Source organism: Condylura cristata, unplaced genomic scaffold (assembly GCF_000260355.1).
Source record: "Condylura cristata isolate star-nosed mole 26May11 unplaced genomic scaffold, ConCri1.0 scaffold00005, whole genome shotgun sequence".
In the NCBI taxonomy this organism is placed as follows: Eukaryota; Metazoa; Chordata; class Mammalia; order Eulipotyphla; family Talpidae; genus Condylura; species Condylura cristata.
The window spans coordinates 32625502-32646976 of NW_004567106.1; the positions used below are offsets into that span (position 1 = coordinate 32625502).

The 21475-nt window shown below is 38.8% G+C and overlaps 1 protein-coding gene across 1 annotated transcript in view; it reads left to right on the forward strand.

The window, feature by feature from the left end:
- NPSR1 (neuropeptide S receptor 1) overlaps nucleotides 1-21475 on the forward strand; it is a 125167-nt gene that overhangs the window by 20364 nt on the left and 83328 nt on the right. Inside the window, exon 2 of the mRNA XM_004676849.2 lies at nucleotides 7058-7190. Within this exon, the coding sequence (XP_004676906.1) occupies nucleotides 7058-7190 (133 nt within the window). The remainder of the gene's footprint in view (nucleotides 1-7057; nucleotides 7191-21475) is intronic.

Sequence of the window (21475 nt, forward strand, 5' to 3'; positions counted from 1 at the left end):
AGAAACAGGAGAAAATCTTGGAGAAGCTCAATTTGCTTTCTCAGCAGGGCTTAAAAAGATATTGTAGAATAAAAAAGAGCATACCTGAGTTCAGAAATTATTATTTTAGCATAAAAATACAGTCACTGCAAGGGACTGAGAGAGTGAATACATAACTTGATTGTTAGTTGCAAGAAACCTCAAGTAATTCTCATAAAATTACACTAAACAATGGAAAGCTGCACATAATGAGAGAGAGGTGAGCGAGACAGGAAAACCCGTAAGATTTGCACAACAGAAATGCCAGCAGAAGTCAGAGAAGAAGCAAAAATGAAAACAACAGTAAAACACAATGTACTTAAGTTTTCAAAATTTGAGTTTTTTAACATGAAAAGCTCAATCATAACGCCAGTAAAATTAATTCAGATCAATTAGTGTTTAAATTTTGAGAGTGTGGGGGTGAAAGTCCACCAAAAAATCTTTATTTAAATTTCAAATGGATTAGGATGAAGACCAAAGAAATATCTTTGTCCTCTGGAACATAGCACTCATGTTCCCCATGTCTGTCTACATGGGGAAATACTGTAATCCTGAAATTAAAGACTGCAAGGTGTCACAGAAGTGTGCACGTTAGCACATGGAGAGTCAGAAGTTAAAAATTCAGAAGATTCCTAAAGTAAATATTAAGCGGACTACAAACTTTAGTTAGGAGTTAATTAGAAGAAAAACTTGGTCACTACTATGAAAGAAAGGATAGCATAGCAAAATGTCAGAGAGACATGGAACTAAGAGTTAAATCTGTCTTACTAACATGTTCATGAAATTTCAATACAAATGCCAAGTGTCTAGAAGGAAAGATGACATTAAAATTTACTAATAATCTGGGCAGAAAAATAAATTATTTTAATCAAAACTGAGGGGAGGAGAAATGAAAGATATAGAAGTAGGTTGATATATTATTTATCATAATATAATAGCCATATTTAAATAATGCTTGATGGTTATTAAAAATTAAACTTTAAATAACTTTAATTCTTTGGAAGTTCATGCATGTGGTAAAAGAGAAAGGGTAAGCTTGAAATGGCTGGCGGGAAGAGGACAATGAAAGCACCAATGGCAAAAAAAAATGTAAATGCTAAAAAAATAGAAAAGTAAAATGAGAAATGCCATGTCAATGTTCACACATCACTAATCACACTTTCCTTTTATCATAAATTAAAGTTACTCCCTAAAGTTCCAATTTAAGTCAAAATAAGCTTTGGACCAAACTGTATAGTTTCATACCTCAACGTGGGAACTTGCTTCAGTCTCCGCAAATCTCAGTGCCCAGCCCCATCACCACCCTTCCCGGATGCCCTCTGGTAATGAGTCTGCTATCCACACTGTGTTTTGCCAGTTTGTTTTCTTTGGTTATCTGTATTATGTTCCCAAAAAGAAGGAACTGCCAACTGCCTGGTAATTACCTTTCACATTCTCACTTATTTCACTTAGCATAATTACCCTCAAGCTCCATCACTTTGGTCCCCCAAGATACTCTTTCATCTTTTTTTAAAAGCTGATTATCTTACTATATTTTTAACTTTTATCTCTCCTTGTGCATGTAGTGGGAGACAATATAAAATACTAATGTGCCTTTTGTTAGGCTGCCTAAGTGATAATTCTTATTATACAATTTATTTGTTGCATAGATGTAGAAGAACTTCTAAATTCCTAAATGTTTCTGTTTCCTCAATTATAAGATGGAGACACCGGCAGCATGTAATTCAAACAAAGTTTGTGAGGATGCAAAGCACAGACCCTGGAACATCAAATGTGCTTAGTGAACACTAGTTATTGTGAACGAAATTCAGTATCGTTTAATTTGGTTAAGAGCCTTCTAATTTCCTTTTGTGTTAACTTCTCTTAATCTTCATTACCCACTTCTTCTTGGGCTATTAGCATCTTGATATGTCTTAGAAATTAGTCCATTGCCATGAATTACAAAAATATTGTCCAAGCTTATAAAAAAAATTGTATACTAATTACAGGAAATATTTGGTAGAAAATGAAACAAATGGTTATAAATATGTGTATAAACAAATATATACATTAGCATATATATATATACAGCTAAATCATTTATAACGAAATGAATTCAGGACAAAGGTTAGTAAAGGCAAAAAAAAAAAATTATGCAGAAAAAGAACCATTGACTCCTAGCAAAGATGGAGCAAAGACATAAAGCATTGATCAAATAAATAATATCACATTAAAATACATTTAAAATTCTGAGGAGTAGAAGGTACTTTTAAGTTAGTATATAGATAATTTGATTAATAATATTCACAAGTTTCATTTGTAGATATACAATGAATTATTTATTGTTTTAAAGATTTATTTATGCATACAAAAACTGGGGTATAGGCCAGAGGTGCAGGGCGTGAACAGATTCACTAGAGACAGAGTGGGGAGCAGAACAGGATGATGAACCAAAATACACTGCTGAGGAGAGCAGGGTTGAGACAGGAGAGATCTGCTGGGCCATGTGAGCTAGCTCCCTGACTGGGATGGAACTCAGGCCAAAGCCTTGATAACATGATAGTGCTAGATATAAACTCTAGGTCACCAGGAAGACCTGAATTTATTAAGAAAATACTAAATATAAAATGTTAAAATTGATCACCAAAGAGATAAGAGTATCTATATATGATGTTATGTGGTTAAGTCATCAGCATCATAAATGAATTATAAAATCTTTATTATGTATAAAACTATATACAGGCATATTTATAAAGTTCACATTACATGATGATGATAAAGTAAAGCTCCAGGTACAAACCCACTGCATTTATTCACATCACAAGAAATCCTTCTGTCGTATTACAACTTGGCAACTATTCTGAAACATCAAAGTAATACAATAAATAGGAAAAACAAAGGGTAAGTACATAGTTGAATAGGGCAGAAAATTATCTTTTGCCCTGATTATGATAATCTCTAAAATATAAAAGGATTAATGAAACAACTGTTGGAATTACTAACAATTTATAACTTGACTGGCATCAAAATAATAGAAGTACAGTTACACAATGGGATATTACTCAGCAATCAAAACTAAACTCATGCCATTTGTGGCAACATGGATGGAGCTGGAGGGGATTGTGCTTAGTGAAATAAGCCAGAGAGAAAAAGAAAAATACCAGATGGTTTTACTCATAGCAGGAGTATAAGGGATCAGGGGGGAAAAAAGTAATTGTAATAAAGTAAAACAAACATCAACTAACAGCTATAAACAAGAGACATTCTATGAGGGAGAGGTGTATATATGGTAGTTATTGTAAGTGGTTTGAGTTAGAGAACTAACCTTCAATAAAAATTTGGATCAGCCTAAGAAACTAGGTGTTTTCTAAGTCTTTGTTAGCAGGTCTCCTCATACCATGATGCTGATAGGTGATGGAGTGAATTCTAGGGTGAGTCATTATGGGTCTTCAACCTAATGTAGGCCTCAGGGAAGATGGTATTGTCAGGGAAGATGGTGATGTCTTAATTGTTTGTTTCAGGCAAAGATGAAGGAACCCTTTGAGCATTTCATGTGGCAGCTGTGGGCATGCCAGGGGTACCACAAAATGCTGTTGTCCCTGTCTGGAAAGAGATGAGTTATTGATGCATTGTTGTCTGGACAGTATAGTGTCCCAGATGTTGGCTTGCCCTCCCAATGGGAGGAACATTATTCCAACAATAGCTACTTAGATTCAAACTCAATTTATGCAGGCTGAAAAGCTTCTGAGAGACTGGGCCCATTCCCTAGAATGTTAGGAAGTCCAGGCAAGAGAGGGTGCTACTGAACAGGGTGGCTGGGAGCACCGTCTCCTATATTTTCTTAGCTAGTAAACTTCAGGATTTGACCATAGGAGGGATGACTATGATCACAGAAATATTTACAAAATGACATGGACAGTTATCCATCAGATCACGCCTGCTCATCACTGAATCAACCAAAATGAATCCAAACTGTCAAAGCAAGCTATCAATCAGTTCTTTTATCTTTTCTGACCAAATTGCCTTAAGATCAATCAGTTATTTGGCAAAAATGCTGGCAACAAAAACCTATTTGGAATCTACCTAGAATAAGTCAGTAAAGGACCACAGTAAAAGTGAGTGGCACTAAGCAGAGATTGACCTTCCAGTGGGAGATGGCATACATCTGGAGTTAAGGTATCTGCTGTCTGTGCCCTTCAATATCATGAGCCCAGGGCTTCTCTCCCTCCAAATGTGTGCCACCTTCCCCCCCTGCAATACTCATCCTCCTAACTTCCACCATTCTGTATTCCTAAGGCCCCAACCTTCACCAAAACTTCAGGAATCCATTAGTACATTCAGGATGGAGAATCTAAATATTGACTTGCTAACAAAGCAGGGCTCATGAAGATGTTACCTGCAACTGGATAGGGGTTACAGGAGCACCTGTGAGAAACTCCTCCTGCTCTGGAAACTGGCAGAATTGGTTAGGGTTCCCCATGGCAACTGAGGGAATGCCAGGTGTGTTATCGTTCTCATGGAGAATGAGGGGATGCATGAATCTGAACTGGCTCAAGAAGCTGATCAGTGCTCTCCCATTTTCAGTCTATTTGCTTCCCTACCTCTTCGGCATTTTTTAGTTACTTTAATTCACTTCTTTTAAGTGAAATATTTTACTCCATTGTATGAAACTATTACCTTTTATTTAGTGATTTCTTGACTTCATTAAATATGACTAAAAAAAACAAGGAAGCTATATAATATGTATAGTAAATACCAAAGTGACATCCAAAGCAAAAAATACTCTACATTTGCTGTGGGGCTGTGTGTGTGTGTGTGTGTGTGTGTGTGTTTATAAAGTCTTTTTCAAAGGATTGGAAAGGTATACAATGTAATTAAAGTGATATTTACCTTCTGGAAGCCAAAGGATATTTGAGTTGTATCTAAATGGTTTTAATTTAAAAAATCTATTTATATGAAATTTTTATATTACCATATATTATATACAATGTATTATTGATGCTTTTAAATTAATATTAAAATGTGCTGAATAATACCTCAGGGAGTATGTCAGTGAGTCTCCACAGAGAACAGAACCAACAGGATTATACAAATTTACAGAAAAGACAGAGAGAGAATGAGAGGTAGCTAGCAAGAGACTTATCTTAAGATCTTTGTTCATACATTTGCGGAGACCGGCAAATACATTAAATGGGCAGAAGTTTGGAAATTCTGGCACAATTTCTATGTTCCTTGAGGAATTACTGATGAAGAATTCTTTCTTGTTTGAGAAACCTCAGCTTACATTCCAAAGGCTTTCAATTAATTGGATACAGCCTATAATATTATGGTGGGTAATCTGCTTTAGTTCAAGTCCACAGACTAAATATTAACCACTTCCACAAAATGCCTTCACAGCAACATTTTACACTAGTGCTTGACCAGCTAGCTAGGTACTACAGCCCAAGCAAGTTGATTCATAAAATTTCACCATCACAAGGTGTTTCTGCAGGCTCTTCATAAGTTTTCCTTCTAATAGGAGAATCACCGCAGATTTCCATCTCAGACTTGTGCATTTTGCCAAGATTATGCCCAGACCTTTTGGGCTAATGTCTCTTGATTTTGAATTCCAGACTTGCATCAGGATCCCCTTAGCTAGGGGCTATTCTTCCACTGTCCGGCCTATCCTGTCTCTGTGTCCAACTAAGTCCAGTGTCCTGGGTTTCTGCTTACTCTGGGCTATGGCTTCAAACAGATGAAAAGCTCTGTTTGAAGGCATTGTGGAAAAATTTTTATGAAGTACTTGGCATTTAAATAAATAACCTTCCTGATTTTTTTTATTTTTACTAATTATATATTATTCAGTGAAACTTCAAAATAACTATATTATAAAATTCTGTCAACGGAAAAAGAATAAAATAACCCATAATCACACTACCCTAGAATAACCACTCTTAACAGTTCAGTACACTTCAGGCGTTTTCCTAAGTATATAATTTTGCAGGGTTGTAATCATCCCCAATATATAAGTTTATCATGTTTTTCCACTTAACATTATATATAAGCATTTTTAATGTTGCCATATAGTTCACAGGGCTGTCTTTGATAATAACTACACAATAGTTCACTGAATTGAAGTGCTTTATTTATTTAACTATTCCCTTTAAATATTTCCAGTTTCTTCTTGCAATAAAAATGTACATCTTTGCTATTATAGTGTTGTTTTTCATATCTTGAATTCTTTCACATCAATTTAAATATTGCTTGGTCAAAAAAATATAACTTTTTTTGGTTACTTGACACCTATTTCCAGATAGATTTTTTTAAAAAAGATTTATTGACTTACGCACACAGAACTGGGGTACAGGCCAGAGGTGCAGGGTTGGCGAGAGGATTCACCAGAGACAGAGTAGGGAGCAGGACAGGCAGATCAGCAAAGAACACTGCTGAGGGGAGCAGCGGGTGAGATAGGAGAGGTCTCCTGTGCCATGTGGGTCACCTCCCTGGTCGGGGATAGAACTGTCACTGAAGCGGCTGCAGCTCGCTTGCAGTGCAATGCTTTAACCCCCTGCACCACCAGGGAGGGCCAGATAGATTTTTTTTTTTTAAGAGCCTCTGGCCTGTACCCCAGTTCTGTATGCACAAATAAATAAATCTTTTTAAAAAGGCTCAGGGGCGGTGAGAGGCTTCACCAGAGACAGAGTGTGGAGCAGAACAGGCAGATGGACGAAGTACACTGCTGAGGGGAGCAGCGGGCGGGTCAGGAGAGGTCTGCCACGCCATGTGGTCACCTCCGGGGCAGGTGGGAATCGAACTCATGCGGAAGCGGCTTTAGATTCTCAGTGCTGTGCTTTAACCCGCTGCGCCACCAGGGAGGGCCAGATAGATATTTTCTAAGGTTGCTTTAATTTTCAAAACTATAAACAAGGACCACTCTTCTTTGATTTCTTAGGAGAAGGGTGTTGACACGTAGGGTATGAGGTTTGGGGTAGTCCTCCAGCACCAGAGTCAGCCCCTGGCATTCAGGTGAGCACATGGTCCTCACTGGCACCTGGGCTTTATGCCACTCTGTTTCTTACAGACTGAGCAGTTGGTGACCCTGGGGGTCCTCTTTGTTTTCACCATTGCTGGAAACTCCACTGTGCTGTTCTCTACATGGAGGAGGAAAAGGAAGTCAAGAATGACCTTCTTTGTGACTCAACTGGCCATTACAGGTACGTAAGAGGGCAGGTGGGAGAGGAGCATGCTGTGAGGAAATTCTATGTCTCCGCACTTTCTATTATTTGACCAAAAGAAATGGGTAGACATCAGCAAAAAATGGGAGTCATTTCTATGGGGGTAGAAAACCCATATTTGAATATCTCTTCTAGCAAACTTAATACATTTAACTAGCCATAAGATTCCATTATAAAAATAACTCACTATACAACAGATGTGCAAATACCATAATCCTTGTCACCAAGTGGTTCTTTAGGGTTTCGTTCTCTGCCACAGTGGCTTCCACAGTTCACCACAGTGATATCACCTCATTATACTGTAGTATGACTCTAAAGTCTGTGTCCCTATATCTAATAATAGGTGAGAGGTCTCAAGTATGTTGCAGATGTAAGTCTGTGAATATTGCCCTTGAAATGTAAGTGACGTGAAACATAACTGCTGGGCAGGATATAAAGATATAAGATACTACCTGGACCAGGATACTTAAATGTGTATTTTGGGAATGGCCATACAATATGAATGTCTCACACCACCAGGGAATGGTAAAACATTCTTCAGTTAAAAAATTTGTATGAAAAAAAGTCACCACTAGAGATGAGTAGAATCCAAACTGGTAGAGTTCATGTTCAAAGGTAGATGACTTTAAGAAGGACTGTTTTGTTACTTTGCTATAATCTCAATTATAGTAGTAACAGTTCTTTGAATTTAATCTTGAACCACAATATATGGAAGTAAAAAGTTGTAACTTATAAAAGGATCTTTGCCATGCTAGCCATTGTCAATAGCCTGAAATTCCCTACCTCTCTCTAGCAATGTATAGCAAGTCCACCTGCTTGAGCTGAGCTGTGGTGACCTGGAAAAGCAAAGGTTTAGTTGAGAAATACAGAGATGGTAAGAGGAGCCTGAAACACAAGGGTGCACTTAGGTTAGGAGAAACTTTCACTCCCCCTATGTACAAGACCCCATTTCACACTTATGATTGTAAGAGTAAAGGATTATTAGGATCAACCAGCAAATGCTGAGATGCAGAATTTCTGGATGAGGATGCATTAACTTATTTTCACTATATTTCTTCAATTAGAATATCACAACTCACATTTTACAGAACTAATCTTTTAGAATGTAAGAATTCAGAGGTGATAGATTATGGGTGCTGTGGGGGTGGGGGTGGGTTCATAACACATCTAAAGAACAAATTTATACATCCAAGTCATATATAGTGTTGTAAGCCAACATCGCCTCAATTAAAACAATTTTTTAAAAAGAATTTAAAGAGGGCAAGGATATGAATTAAAGTGTTAACAAAAATAATTAAATTTTCAAATGTATTTTTAAAGAGTATCCTCTATTCTAATCCATAGTCAGCAATATTAATCCAAGCTTAATTTCTGATAAATGTTCTAATCTGTTTTTTATTTGTTAATTCATTCTGGGAAATTTCAAGAAGGCAGTTGAAGAGCTTTTTTTTTTTTTAATTTCCTAGAGGAAGGTTTACCAGAGGTCTAAGTTTGATCTAAACTCTTCCATAAGATATTCACTTTTATTTCATACATATTTTGCCTCTTGAGCCTCTGATAAAGGAGGTAAGAGACTCTGCTTAGGGATTACCTTTTCTTTGAAATTTATATAAATGTGACTTGAATCCCCTATGTCATGTTAATGTCTTCCCCAGGATTTTTTCAAATGTTCTAGAGTTTATATTTTCACCATTACTTCTGGTTCTTGCTTTCTAATTCCACTAAACTTTCTTGCTCTCATGAATATCTCACCTTCCCTAGTTATTGTTATTATTTTTATTGTTAATCATTTTTATTCTTTCTCCTTAGTAAAGCACTCAACTCCTCTTTCCCTTATTTTCTTTAAAATCACCTTTATAATATGATTTTCTAGATTTAAAAATACCAAAATATTTCAGGCAACAGAAGGATATTGCATCACAGAAAAGCCGTATGTTAAAACTGAATATTACATATTTTCACCACCAAACACTTCTCATTTACCTTGCTCTAGCCTTATACCTTATTATTTTTTTGCTTTCTCTTTCCTCCAAATGTTTATTTATCTGAACTAAGGAATTCTGTTTCTCTTATTGCGTTTAAACTGTGGTCTTGGGAACATTACATCTTTCTTTAAAAGTCAGCCATCTCTTTTAAACAAAGGAAGGTGCTCCCATGAAAATCACCTTCTAAAATCACCTTCTAGCCAGTTACAATAATAATCAGACAAACATACATATTTCGATCTATGTTTCTGTATGGGAAGGGTATGAGCATAGAACATAAAATATCGTCAAAAATAATCAATAAAAGAATAAGTAATTGAAACTTCACCATGAGTTATATTAACGTAGGCTTAAGCATATTCATCATATTTATATAAGTCATAGATTAAACATAAACTAGTTTGAATTTGCATATATTCTGCAAATGTGTGCCCTCCTGCCTTGAAATTTTTTGGACTATGCTTGAAATCAATCCCCAGGGCACAAGCTGTCATCAGAAGCTGCTTTCTCCAGCCTTCGGAGTGGCGAGTCTGCCAGCTCTTGGCTCTGTTGGCCCCAGTACAAATAGCCTGAGGGCCCTCTGGCACAGGCTGGTCTGGAAACACACAGCCCGGGAGAAGCAGAGGCACTCTGCCAACACCCGCTGCCCAGAGTGAGTGGCCTTGCTGGGGCTCAGGCCGTGGTTACCCCGCCAGGCTCGCGACCTCGGCAGGCAGCGCAAAGCTGGATTTGGTTTTCTGACCCATCAGCTACTCAGTGCCTTTAATTCATTCACTAAGGCCATTGATAATTGGGAAATCAATATAGGACAAGTATTTATTGGTGATTTATTTTTTTCCTTTGGGCAAATTTGTGGTTTGTTTCTATTCTCTTATTTTCGTCCCTTTGCATGTTGATAGTTATTTTTTTATGTATTATTCAGCTTCCGTTTTTATCGTCTTGATATTTTTGTTCTACAGTTACCATGTGGTTTGTACGTTTGGTTCTGTACTTATAACCGATCTTCTGTTGAGAGTAAATTAATTTCGAGCTCCTTCACCAGGCCTGTTTTTAGTCCTACCTCCCATCATAACTCCTGATTTTATCACTACTCTTATTGCTACTAAATGAGCCTCATTTTTTTTTTAAATAGCAATCCCTTTAATATTTCCTGCGAAGCATGGTTAGAAGAGATGGAGGCCTTCAGCTGTTATGTGTCTACATTTTTTTACTACACCTTTGATTTTGACTTTAGCCTCACTGATTATAGGCCTCCTGGTTGGAGATCTTTTCCTTTCTGTATATTGAAATGTCATGCCATTCCCTTCCGATCTATAAAATTTCTGCTGGGAAATCTGCTGATAGTCAAAAAGGGTTTCCTGTATATGTGATTCTTCATCTTTTTCTAGAAGCTTTAAGAATTCTCTCTGTATTTTTAAATATTTTGCCATTTTAATTATAAAGCATCTTGTGCATCATTTTAATTATTTTTTTAAAGATTTATTATGCATACAGAACTGGGGTACAGGCCAGAGGTGTGTGGGATGAGAGAATTCACCACAGAGTGGGGAGCAAAACAGGCCGAATGACGAAGTACACCGCTGAGGGGAGCAGTGGCCGGCCAGGAGAGGTCTGCTGCGCCATGCGCGGCACCTCCGGGGCGGGGATCGAACTCTTGTTGCAGTGGCTTTAGCTTCTTAGTGCTGTGCTTTAACCCATTGTACCACCTGGGAGGGCCCATGCCATTTTAGTTAAAAAGCGTCTTGTTTTGTGTTTGAGTTTACTTTGCTTAGCATTCTTTGAACTTATTGGAACTGAATATTTGTTTTCAGCTTTGGAGAAGTTCTCAGCTTTGTATCTTCAAATAGGACTTTTCCCCTTTCCTCCTTCTGGAATCCTTAGGGTATGAATACTGTTCCTCTTGGTGTTGTCCCCTAAGACTCTTTGGTTGTCTTCATTTCTCTTAATTCTTTCCTCTTTTTGTTGTTCTTTCTGGATGGCTTTCATTACCCTATGTTCTGTCTCAATATTTCTCTCCTCAGCCTCACTGAATATACTTGTGAGCTCCTGTATTGCAATTTTTAACGATTGCGTTCTTTATTTCTGTGGTTTCTGTTTAGAATTCTTTCATTTTTTTTTTCTGTCCTTGTATTTCTTGTCTTGTATGTCCATTGCGCTTCTAATTTCATCAGGCTGCTGCTGTCAAGTATCTTCAAGTGGTTTGGCTCTTTCTATTGCATTAGAGATTTTCCCCGATGTTTTGTCCTGCCCCATTGATTGAGGTGAATTCCTCTGCTTCCCCATTCTGTCTGATGTTCTGTGATTATTTCTGTGGGTTGATCACTATGTCTTTTCCTTCCAGTCCTGTTGTAATGGTCTTGCTTTAGAATTGTAACCCAAGGGTATTGGTTTCAGATGCTGTTCTTTCTGTTACTGTGTCGGGGGGAATCTTGACCCAATCAGAATCATTAGAACTCGAGAGCCAGCTCAGCTTGCTTGTCCCAGAGTCCAGTCTAGAGGGTGAGCCCAGGTAGGAAAGTTGCTTGTCTGTGATGGTTGCTGTAGTAGACTATCCAACTCAAAGCCTTGCTCAGTGCTGCAGCTGCAGGACTGAGGCCATGGCTCTGCATTCACCATCTGGTCAAGGCAAATTAATTTAAGCCACTGGATGAGTTCTCCCAGGAGCCCCAAAATCCAAATGACATTTCAGCCTCAGTTTAGTTCTGATCTAGCAGTATCTTTTTCCTGAAACTGTGGCAAAAGCAGAGTGGCCAGGAGGCTGTGGATCGGATCCACATGCTGCTACTGGGAGAAATTGTAGATGTAGAGTAGTGAGGCTGGCCAAATGCCTGTTAAGCCCAGGTGGGGGAAGGGCTGGTGCAGCTTGGCATCACCAAGCCAGCTGCCAGTTGTCCTTACAGCAAGGGAGCTCATCCCAACGTAATGCACTAGGAGTTGAGCAGAAGAAGGGTCAGTTTTGTGGATGGTAATTGTTCTTACTTGTCCACTAGGAACAGCCTTTCCTGCTCCATGCTGGGCAGTGAGATTTCAGATTCAAAGCCTTATCACTGCCTCCAATCTCAGGAGGAAGAGGGATGTGGGTTCTCTTTACCTCTATGCAATAAGTAATTCTAGAGATGTGTGTCCTCAAAATCCTGACCCTCCTCCCAGTGTTCCCCATCATGGCCACTGGCCGCTGCACAGTGGTGCGGGCAGCTGAGGACTCTGCCAGCCCTGTGTTTATGGCTCCAGCTTCCTGCTCCTGAGGCTGTGATAACCCAGGTTTCTGACAGTCCACCCTCAGTGGTGCAGAGGTGTGGGTAATCAGGCAACGTCTGATGACAAGTCAATATTAATGAATGAATGAGATGGTAAGTCATTTTCTGGATGTACTTAGGGAATTATTTTCCTGTGTCAGGAGAGTTTTCTAGGTGTAGTTTCTCCACAAGTCTTAAGGTGGGTTTAGTGAAAGAACCTAAACAAAAGCTGGAAGGAAGTAATTATGTGTTGAATAAGTAATTCTTGCAGAGATGGTGAAATTCTGTATTTCTTGTTTTCTGAAAGGTAAATTGAAGTGTCATGGGAAGTCATTAGAAACAGGGCCACAATAATTGAAGCTATGTTTTATTAAATGTTTATTATGTACCAGACTATATGCTAAATGCTTTGTGTATATTACCTCATTTAATCCTATGACCTAGTCCTGTCATAATCTCCTTTCATAGACTGGGAAGTTAATGCTCAAAGAGACCTAGATCTTCCTTTAAGTCACGCAGTGAATGGAGGACCAGAAGTTCAAACCTAGGTGGTCTTTTTGCAAATAATACAATTTTTAACCACACCAGTATGCACCTTCCCATGGGGCCTATGTGTGGGCTAGGTGACCCATGGGCACCCTGAGCCACCTCAGGTTGATGGAAACTGGTGACACGGAGCAGGATGGAGCGTCCTGCCAATGTGTTTTAGCAACGAGTGGGGTTGACCAACTCAATCCTAAAGAGTAACTAGCGATGTTAGTAAAAACTGAACATAACCCCCAAAGAAGGCTTGAAAGTGCTATGATTTAGTTTAAAATATCTGTAGCTGAGTAGGTAATGGTCTGTAGTTTCCACAGCAGTGGTGCCTCACCGCAGACAGGCAGAAGGGCCAGGAAGTCCTCCTGCCCATCGCAAGGCGCCTGGAAACTGTGAAAGGGCTGCAGTGTCTGTCTGTGAGCACTTCCTTGATGCCTGTTAAAGGAAAGCATTCTGAAGGCTAGATGCTGACTTTTTTGTGTATTGCCTCCAAGAGTAAGTGAATTTCTGAGAGTTCTTAGAAAGATAAATGTTCTGAGGGCAGTGGATACAAAGGAGTGGGGAAGAAGCCAAGGTCACTGAAGAGAAATGTCACCCATTTCAAACTCTTTCACTTCAGACCCTTTGGGGAGAGGTACTAGGGCCTATATCAATGTATAGGCAGACAAAACTTAACAGTTTCAAATGCTGGAAAGAGTTAGTTTGGGGTTTTAATCAACACTCCAGTGGGCATGTCATTTTTTCCCACGCAATTATTCTTCCGACAACTAAATTCTTCCGACAACTATTGTATCAAATCGTCCCTTAAAATAATACGAGAATGTCCACATTTTGCTCTGCCAATGTTTTAGGTTATTCAGACTTGAGTTAGAATATCAGCAATTCTACTTCCTGGCTCTGTGACCTTGAAAAAGTGACTTCTCTGGTTATCATTTTCTTAAAAATGTTGATACCACACAGAGTTATAGAGAGGATTAATGAGATCATAGCTATGAAGTAAAAAGCCCAGAATAACTGTATGATAAATGCTAGCTATTAATGCTACCACTGTAGTTGTTTATTGAAATAACTTTATGAAAATTTTTTCATCACTTACTGAAGAATGAAAGTTCTCCAAAAGGCATGTTGTTAAATAGCCCCTGAAAATGAAAGCCCGTTGGCCTACAGAGTCATACTGTTTCCTTAATTTAAGACTGGATTCTCTCTGTTCTTCTATTAATGACATATATAACTTGTTTATTTTAAAATGGAACCATTTCCTACACCCTAGCTGTGTATCAAAGGAGAATCCACACCTATTTTGTTTCCCACTGTGACACAGAGGCACTCATTTGTGATAACAAAGAATAACTCTTATCCTAACACTTTAGTTTTTAAAATGAATGATTGATTGATGCATACAGAACTGGGGTGCAGGCCAGAGGTGCAGGAGCGGTGAGAGGATTCACCAGAGGCAGAGCGGGGAGCAGAACAGGCAAATCAATGAAGTACACTACTGAGGGGAGCAGCAGGAGAGACAGAAGAGATCTGTGGATCACCTCCGGACCGGGAATTGAACTCTCACTGAAGCGGCTGCAGCCAGCTTGCAGTGCTGCATCCTAACCCCTTGCATCACCAGGGAGGGCCCTATCACAGTTTTTTAATGAAGGGAGTTTTTTAATTTGACTCCTCTATTCTCTTCCACAATTTTTTTTTTACCCCTTCAAAAACAATCTTTACTAACTCTCCTCTACATATTCCATAAGGAATGTTTCCTGTAGGCTGAGTCTTCAGAATGGAAGAATCTTCAAGCTGCTATTTTGGCACATTCTATAATTTTTAGGCCTTCCATTCTAACAATTTTCTGGATGAATGTAATGGTTGTTTATATTTTATGAGTTAAAGTGCCAATTAAAATTTATTAGTCATGTATCATCTTTTAAGACTGACTTGTCGGTTTTATTCAAACGTTATAAAGAAGGAAAGCTAATGAGAGTAACTGCCATTGAGTATTCAACAAAGAAAAAGACTTTTTGGGCACGCATTCAAATAACAGACTTCTTCCGATAAGGCCAAATCTTCTCATATTGGGAAAAGAAATTAGCTGTGCTTGAAGCACTTTTGGAGAGCAATTTACTAGTGAACAAAAGGAAATACCACCCTCCAAACTTTCCTGTTAATTACCTGACAGCAGAGAAAATTGAGAGGTTCAGTAAAGTAGGTGAGGTTAAGGATGTTGAAGTATACAAGGCCACAGGTAGGGTTCACTGCCTCTTCCTTCACTGTCATTCACCTCTATTTCCTGAATTTGAGTTACATACTCAGTTCATTTATTTATTTCCATGGACCACCCTCCTACAGAATAAGAGGGTAAACTGCAGGTGGCTTGAGTAGTTGTCTACAAGGAAAGGCATTGGCAGTCTGATTAGAAACAGAGCATCAGGCCCTCCCTGATGGCGCAGTGGGTTAAAGCACAGCTCTAAGAAGCTAAAGCCACTTCCGCATGAGTTGATTCACTTCCGCATGAGTTGACTGCCCGGAAGGTGACCACATGGCGTGGCAGACCTCTCCTGACCCACTCGCTGCTCCCCTCAGCAGTGTACTTCGTCCATCTGCCTGTTCTGCTCCCCACTCTCTCTCTGGTGAAGCCTCTCACCACCCCTGAACCTCTGGGCTGTACCCCAGTTCCATATGCACAAATAAATAAATCTTTAAAAACAAAACAAAACAACAACAACAAAAAAAAGAGCATCATATGTGACTGGTTAGCAGTGTATCTTTGACTTTCTTTACTTGGCCCTAAGTTGGAAGTAAGATCAACATTTAAGGAAACTCAGTTTTTAACCAAGGCCTGGCTATCTGGGGGCAGCAGTGATTGCGTGACTTTCTGGATGGGTTGCTGCAGAGAGTAGATTGGCTTTCTGGGCTTGTGGGTCAGAGTTCTATTTTCATATACCTTCCAGTGTTGGCTTTATTATACTCAGTCTCTTGGCATATTCTTTGTCCTTATAAATTTGTTAATTTCCTTATTAATTATAGTCCTCAAATTTCCTCCAGCCACCTATTTCAGATGTGAATAAAATTCCATTGAAAGAATTCATTGTCACATATTTTATATTAATATATTATTCAATAGTTATTATATAAATTTTATCACTTTTATTTAGTTGCTAAAGGCTCTTCATTAATTTGTCCCTAATGAAAGCTTGTGAGCTTCCTCTCTCACTCTCTCACTCTCTGTCTCATACACACACACTGACATACACACATATAAACCATTCATTTTAATCTTATCTTTGACCTTGCTTGAAGTTTAATTTATGTGATGTAATATCAAGTTCATCTTTGTTTTTACTGTATCTAGATTAAAAAAATAATGACATGGTATTTAAAAACATATTTATGGCATTTATCTTCTGCTTTATGCTTACACTTGCAATAATTACCAGCAAGTATTTCTATGTTTATTACATATTTCAGTACTCACCAAAGATTAGCTTTTCCATTCATGGTACCTCAATTTTGAAACAACTTTCAATTTTCTGAAGCACTTTGGTCATTTTTCCCCTTTCACAATTGCTAGTTGAACTGGATTCTCAAGCAACTGACACTTACAAAAATCTTTTTCCTGCAGCCACAAAAATGACAATATATAAGTCTATAAAAATCGTGAATTCACAGCACAGATCTCCAAATATGTTGCTCCATTGAGTACTGACATTTCATTTTACAAAGGAGAAGTCTGAAATCAATCTTATGTTCTTCACAGGTTAACACATTTTCTATTGTTCTAGGTTTTTTTTTCTTAGAGGTTTCATGCTTTTACACTTATATTTACTGGTCTTTTTGTCCTTTACTTTCAGGTCAGTCTGTTACTTTCCATGTAATATCTTTTGATATCAGATTAAACTGGCTTCTTTGCTCATTTTATTTATGTCTGAATATTGATGGTGTTCCATTTGTTCTCATCTGATTCAGAAACACTAATTATCCATAAGCAATAAATATGACTTTTCTCTCTCATTATTTAACTATCTTGGTCTTATTTCTCTGCATTTGAAAGAATTATCTAAACTTTTCCTAATTACTGATTTGATTTTGATTCCATCAACTCAGTATTTTCTCATTTGACAGAAATAAAAAGGCACTAGATATTCACTCATTATTTCTCTTTTCACAACTTATCTAATGTGCCATTACCTCATCTTTCACTTTTTATTTCATAACGTCATTGTCTCCTAAAATGTAAAAAGAACACAAGACAGGCACTAAAAATTTAAGTGTTTCCTAACCAAAGTTTTCTTTTGTATGTTTTTCTGACATCTGTGTGCACCTTTCTACCTAATGCTACAAAATCTCTCTACTATCTGACTTTCTCTACTGACATATGCTTAATTGGCTAACATCTGAGGAAATACATATGCTTTTCATATAGATTGTTCCCTACTCTAAATGTTTCAAAAGATGCTGAATGTTTCAAGAGATAGTCTCTGCTTATAAAGAAAATCAGTTTTGAGAGGAAAAGAAGGTGTTGTCTTATCACTGTGGGAATGATTAAATTAAAAGGAATGACTACTTCCTCAAAGAAAGGTTTTTCTTCTTTAGAGAAATTGGGTTGATCTTGTTCCCTACCTCTGCTCCAGTACTCTGTGAACTAGCAAAGGAGATCACCCTCAATAATCCTTCTTTTTCTCTCCTCTAAAATGAAGGGCTTATCTGGATATCTTTTTTTTTTTTTAAAGATTTATTTATTTATACATACAGAACTGGGGTACAGGCCAGAGGAGCAGGGGTGGTGAGAGGCTTCACCAGAGACAGAGTGGGGAGCAGAACAGGCAGATCAATGAAGTACACTGCTGAGGGGAGCAGCGGGCGGGTCAGGAGAGGTCTGCCACACCATGTGGTCACCTCCGGGGCAGGCGGGAATCGAACTCATGCGGAAGCGGCTTTTAGATTCTCAGTGCAGTGCTTTAACCCGCTGCGCCACCAGGGAGGGCCTTATCTGGACATCTTAAGAGGTTGGAAGCAATCTGGGTATCATAGTCCCGTGATTCTAATTAGAAATTTCTGATTGTAAGAGTTTGGGGGGGGTTTATTTCTTCAGATGTTTGCTAATTAAACTGTTTTCATTATAACAAGTGCCACAGGCCATCTTTATAAATGAGCCTGTTGCTTCATAATGGCAGATGCAGTCTCTGACTCAAATGGCGGAATATGGTGATAATAAGGTCTATGCCCTCCCCTGTTGTTTGCTATCTCCCTGGGCTTCCTTCTTCAATAGGTTACAACTCCATATTTGACTTTTTTATTTGTTCCTTCTTTACTCATTCAAAAGACATTAAATACTTCCCATGAGAAGGGATGGCACTAGGTACAATAGTGCCCTCACCGCATCCAAGGGGGCTGGATTCCAAGACCCCCAATGGCTGCCTGGCACTATGGATAATACTGAAGCCTGTATATACCATGATTCCACTTACACACAGGTATGTCTAGGGCACATTTGGAGACAAACACCAATAAATACAAATTAAATAGGTTATAATAATACGCTGTAAAAGGTGTTAGGTGAAAGTGCTCTTGCTCTTTCTCAGAACATCTTGATCTACGTAATATTTTGGGAACATGCCTACACACAGGCAACTGAAACTGAAAAGGAACACTGCAGAAAAGGGGGACTGCTATACTAAGGGTGTGGTGGTGAACTTGATTACAATTAACATGGCAAATAACAAGGCAATAAAAGGAATAATTTTGCTTTTATCGTATAAAGCTCATGGCGGAATAAGCCTGAGGCTTGATTTGCTTTAGCCACTCAGCAGTGCCATCTAGGACCCTGTTTTGGTGGTAGAAGGCATTGTTCTGAATCCCATTTCTAGTTATAGGGTGTTGAATTCATTTGCTGGGGCTGCCACAGACAGATGGCTTAAACAAACCAACTGCATTTTCTCGCAGTTCTGGAAGCTAGAAATTTAAGATGGAATTGTTGACTATTCTGGTATCTTCAGATCCCTCTCCTTGACTTGTGGATAGTCATCTTCTCCTTGTCTCCTGAAGTCTTTGTGAGCAAGTGTGTGTCCCTATCTCCTTGTCTTGACAAGGGCCTTGTCTTGTAAGGGCAACCCTATGACCACACTTGACCTCAGTTACCTTGTTACAGTCCCTATGTCTATATACAGTCAACTCTGAGGTCTGAATTTTTAGACTTCAACATACAAATTTGGGGGAAACACAATTCAACCCATCATAGACACCTACTAATAACTCAGGAGAACTCCTGTCCACATGCATGGAGGAAGACTATGGACTTCTAGAAGTTTTCTCAGCAGTGTAGGAAGGCACCTTTCCCAGCACAGTTCTTGAACACCTTTACATATAATTGTAATAAGATGCTCTTATTTGAATCAACCAGTGAGAACTAGATATATGACTGTACCAATAAGCTGAGGGTGAAGTCAAATGTCTCTCTTCTTCAGATTTAACTTCCCCCAAACATATAGGCCAAGCAGGTAGGAGAGATACTTGAATTAAAAGCCAGTGTGCTTATCAAAAGAAATAGATGTCACAGTGGCGGCTGTCAAGGCCCACTACAAATATTAACAGAAACAAAGAGAGTCCTTACTCTCAGGAACATCTATTTATGAGAGTGATTTTTTTTTTTTTCAGCTCTTCAGGGCTGGGGCAACCAGGCACTTAATGCCTGGAGGGAAGAATAATATACTTCTTCCCAAGAGTTGGAACTTTCTGATATCTTTGATGATTAAAAACACAAGAACATTTGGAAAGTTATGAAGTAAGTCTCTTCCATTCAACACAGGGAACTAACACAGATAAACTACAACAAGTTTTGTTCCCTGATGGTCATCTGGAAAGGTGTGTGGTAACCACTAAGCTTCAGGGTGTTCACAATTATCATCCTTTCCAACCGTAATCCAGACTTATAAGCTGCATACTCCCATTTTCTGTGTGAGGATAATGAACAGGGAAGTGCCTGCAGTGAGCCTCCTGTACACTGCTACTCCCCCACCCCGCTCCCCCAGGACTGGCACAGGAATGAACAGCCTGGAGTCATAGACTGTCATTTCCTTAGAAGGAAACTTGACAGTGCCATACACCTGTTTAAGGCCCCTTTGAGAACTTGCAGCCTGCTTCCTTTCCATGGCCGCTCTCAGTCACTAGGAGAATCCCCAGGAGGCTGAGAGGAGAGGTCACTCTGTCCTGTACAGCTATGTTCTTGGTCCAGCCATTACCGTCTTTGTGCTGGATGACCTTTGCCAAAAACTGTTAATGTTAAGAATTGGTTCCAGTCCCTCATTTTAGTAATTAAGGGAAAATTTACAACTTCCAATAACATAACTCTGGTTTTTTGGTCAGTAACAACAGTGTAGCAATTTTTATATGCACAGAGATTGCAAAAGATCTATGATGAACTTTTTTGTCACAGAAATCTCATTACATCCTCCAAAATCCCCAAGGTTTCTGTACAACTAGGTCATTGTATCAATATTCAAGGAAAAAACAGTTGTGTTTGAAATTTCCATATGACATAATTACTTTCTAGGTCAATATAGTTCACAATACTCCAGACTTACAAATTCACTGCCTTCCTGGACATGTCTAAATGGCTTTTCTCATTTCAAATGGATCTGGCCTCTCCAAGAGGGTGTGGGTGGCGTAATGTTCACATGTGGGGGTTGAGACCAGCTCTCTTCAGCCCCAACAAAATTGCCTTGCCCTGTGGCACCCAGAGGACATGGGACTCTTCTTACAAATTCATCAGGAAATCATCTCACTGTGAAAGGAGAACATGGGAAATTCAGCCACTTCCTGTCATCTCTATTGCTTCCTCTCTGTTTTGAACTATCACCATCTTTTGTTTAGCTTACTTCAAAAGCTTCCTAATAAGTCATCCTGCTTCTATATTTGCCTCCTCCTAGACTGTGCCAAGAATGGAAAATTATGTTCTACAAGTGAAACCAATCAAATGCCTGTTTTCATAAATACAAATTTTATTGTAACTCAGCCAGGTCCATTTGTTTGCTTATTGTTTATGGCTGTTTTGTGCTAAAATAGCCAAGTTGAACAGATGTGAGAGAGGTTGCATGGTCCCTAGTGTCCAGAACAATTACTATCTAACCCATTCATAAAGGGTGCTGAGCTTCCTCTTCTCAGCTCAGCAATCTGAGAGGTCCTTTTGAAATGATACTCAACTCAGATTTGACCTCTGCTCACATCCCTTCTATGTCTCCCTTCTCCGAGGGAGTAAAATCCTAAAAGCTTTCAAAAGGTTATAGGATTCGGGTTTTCCATTGCCTCCCTGACTTTCTCTCTTGTCACTCTACCCCTTAGTGCTCTGCTCCTGCAGAGTGCATGCTGTTCTTTCAGTAGGCCAGGAAGAATCCTTCCTCAACACCTTTGCCCATGCTGTACTCTTCCCCAGATGTCTAAATGGCTTACTATTTCTTGTCCTTCAAAAATCATGAATACTTTTTCTGGGGGATTTTTTTTTTATTACAAAGTTTATTTT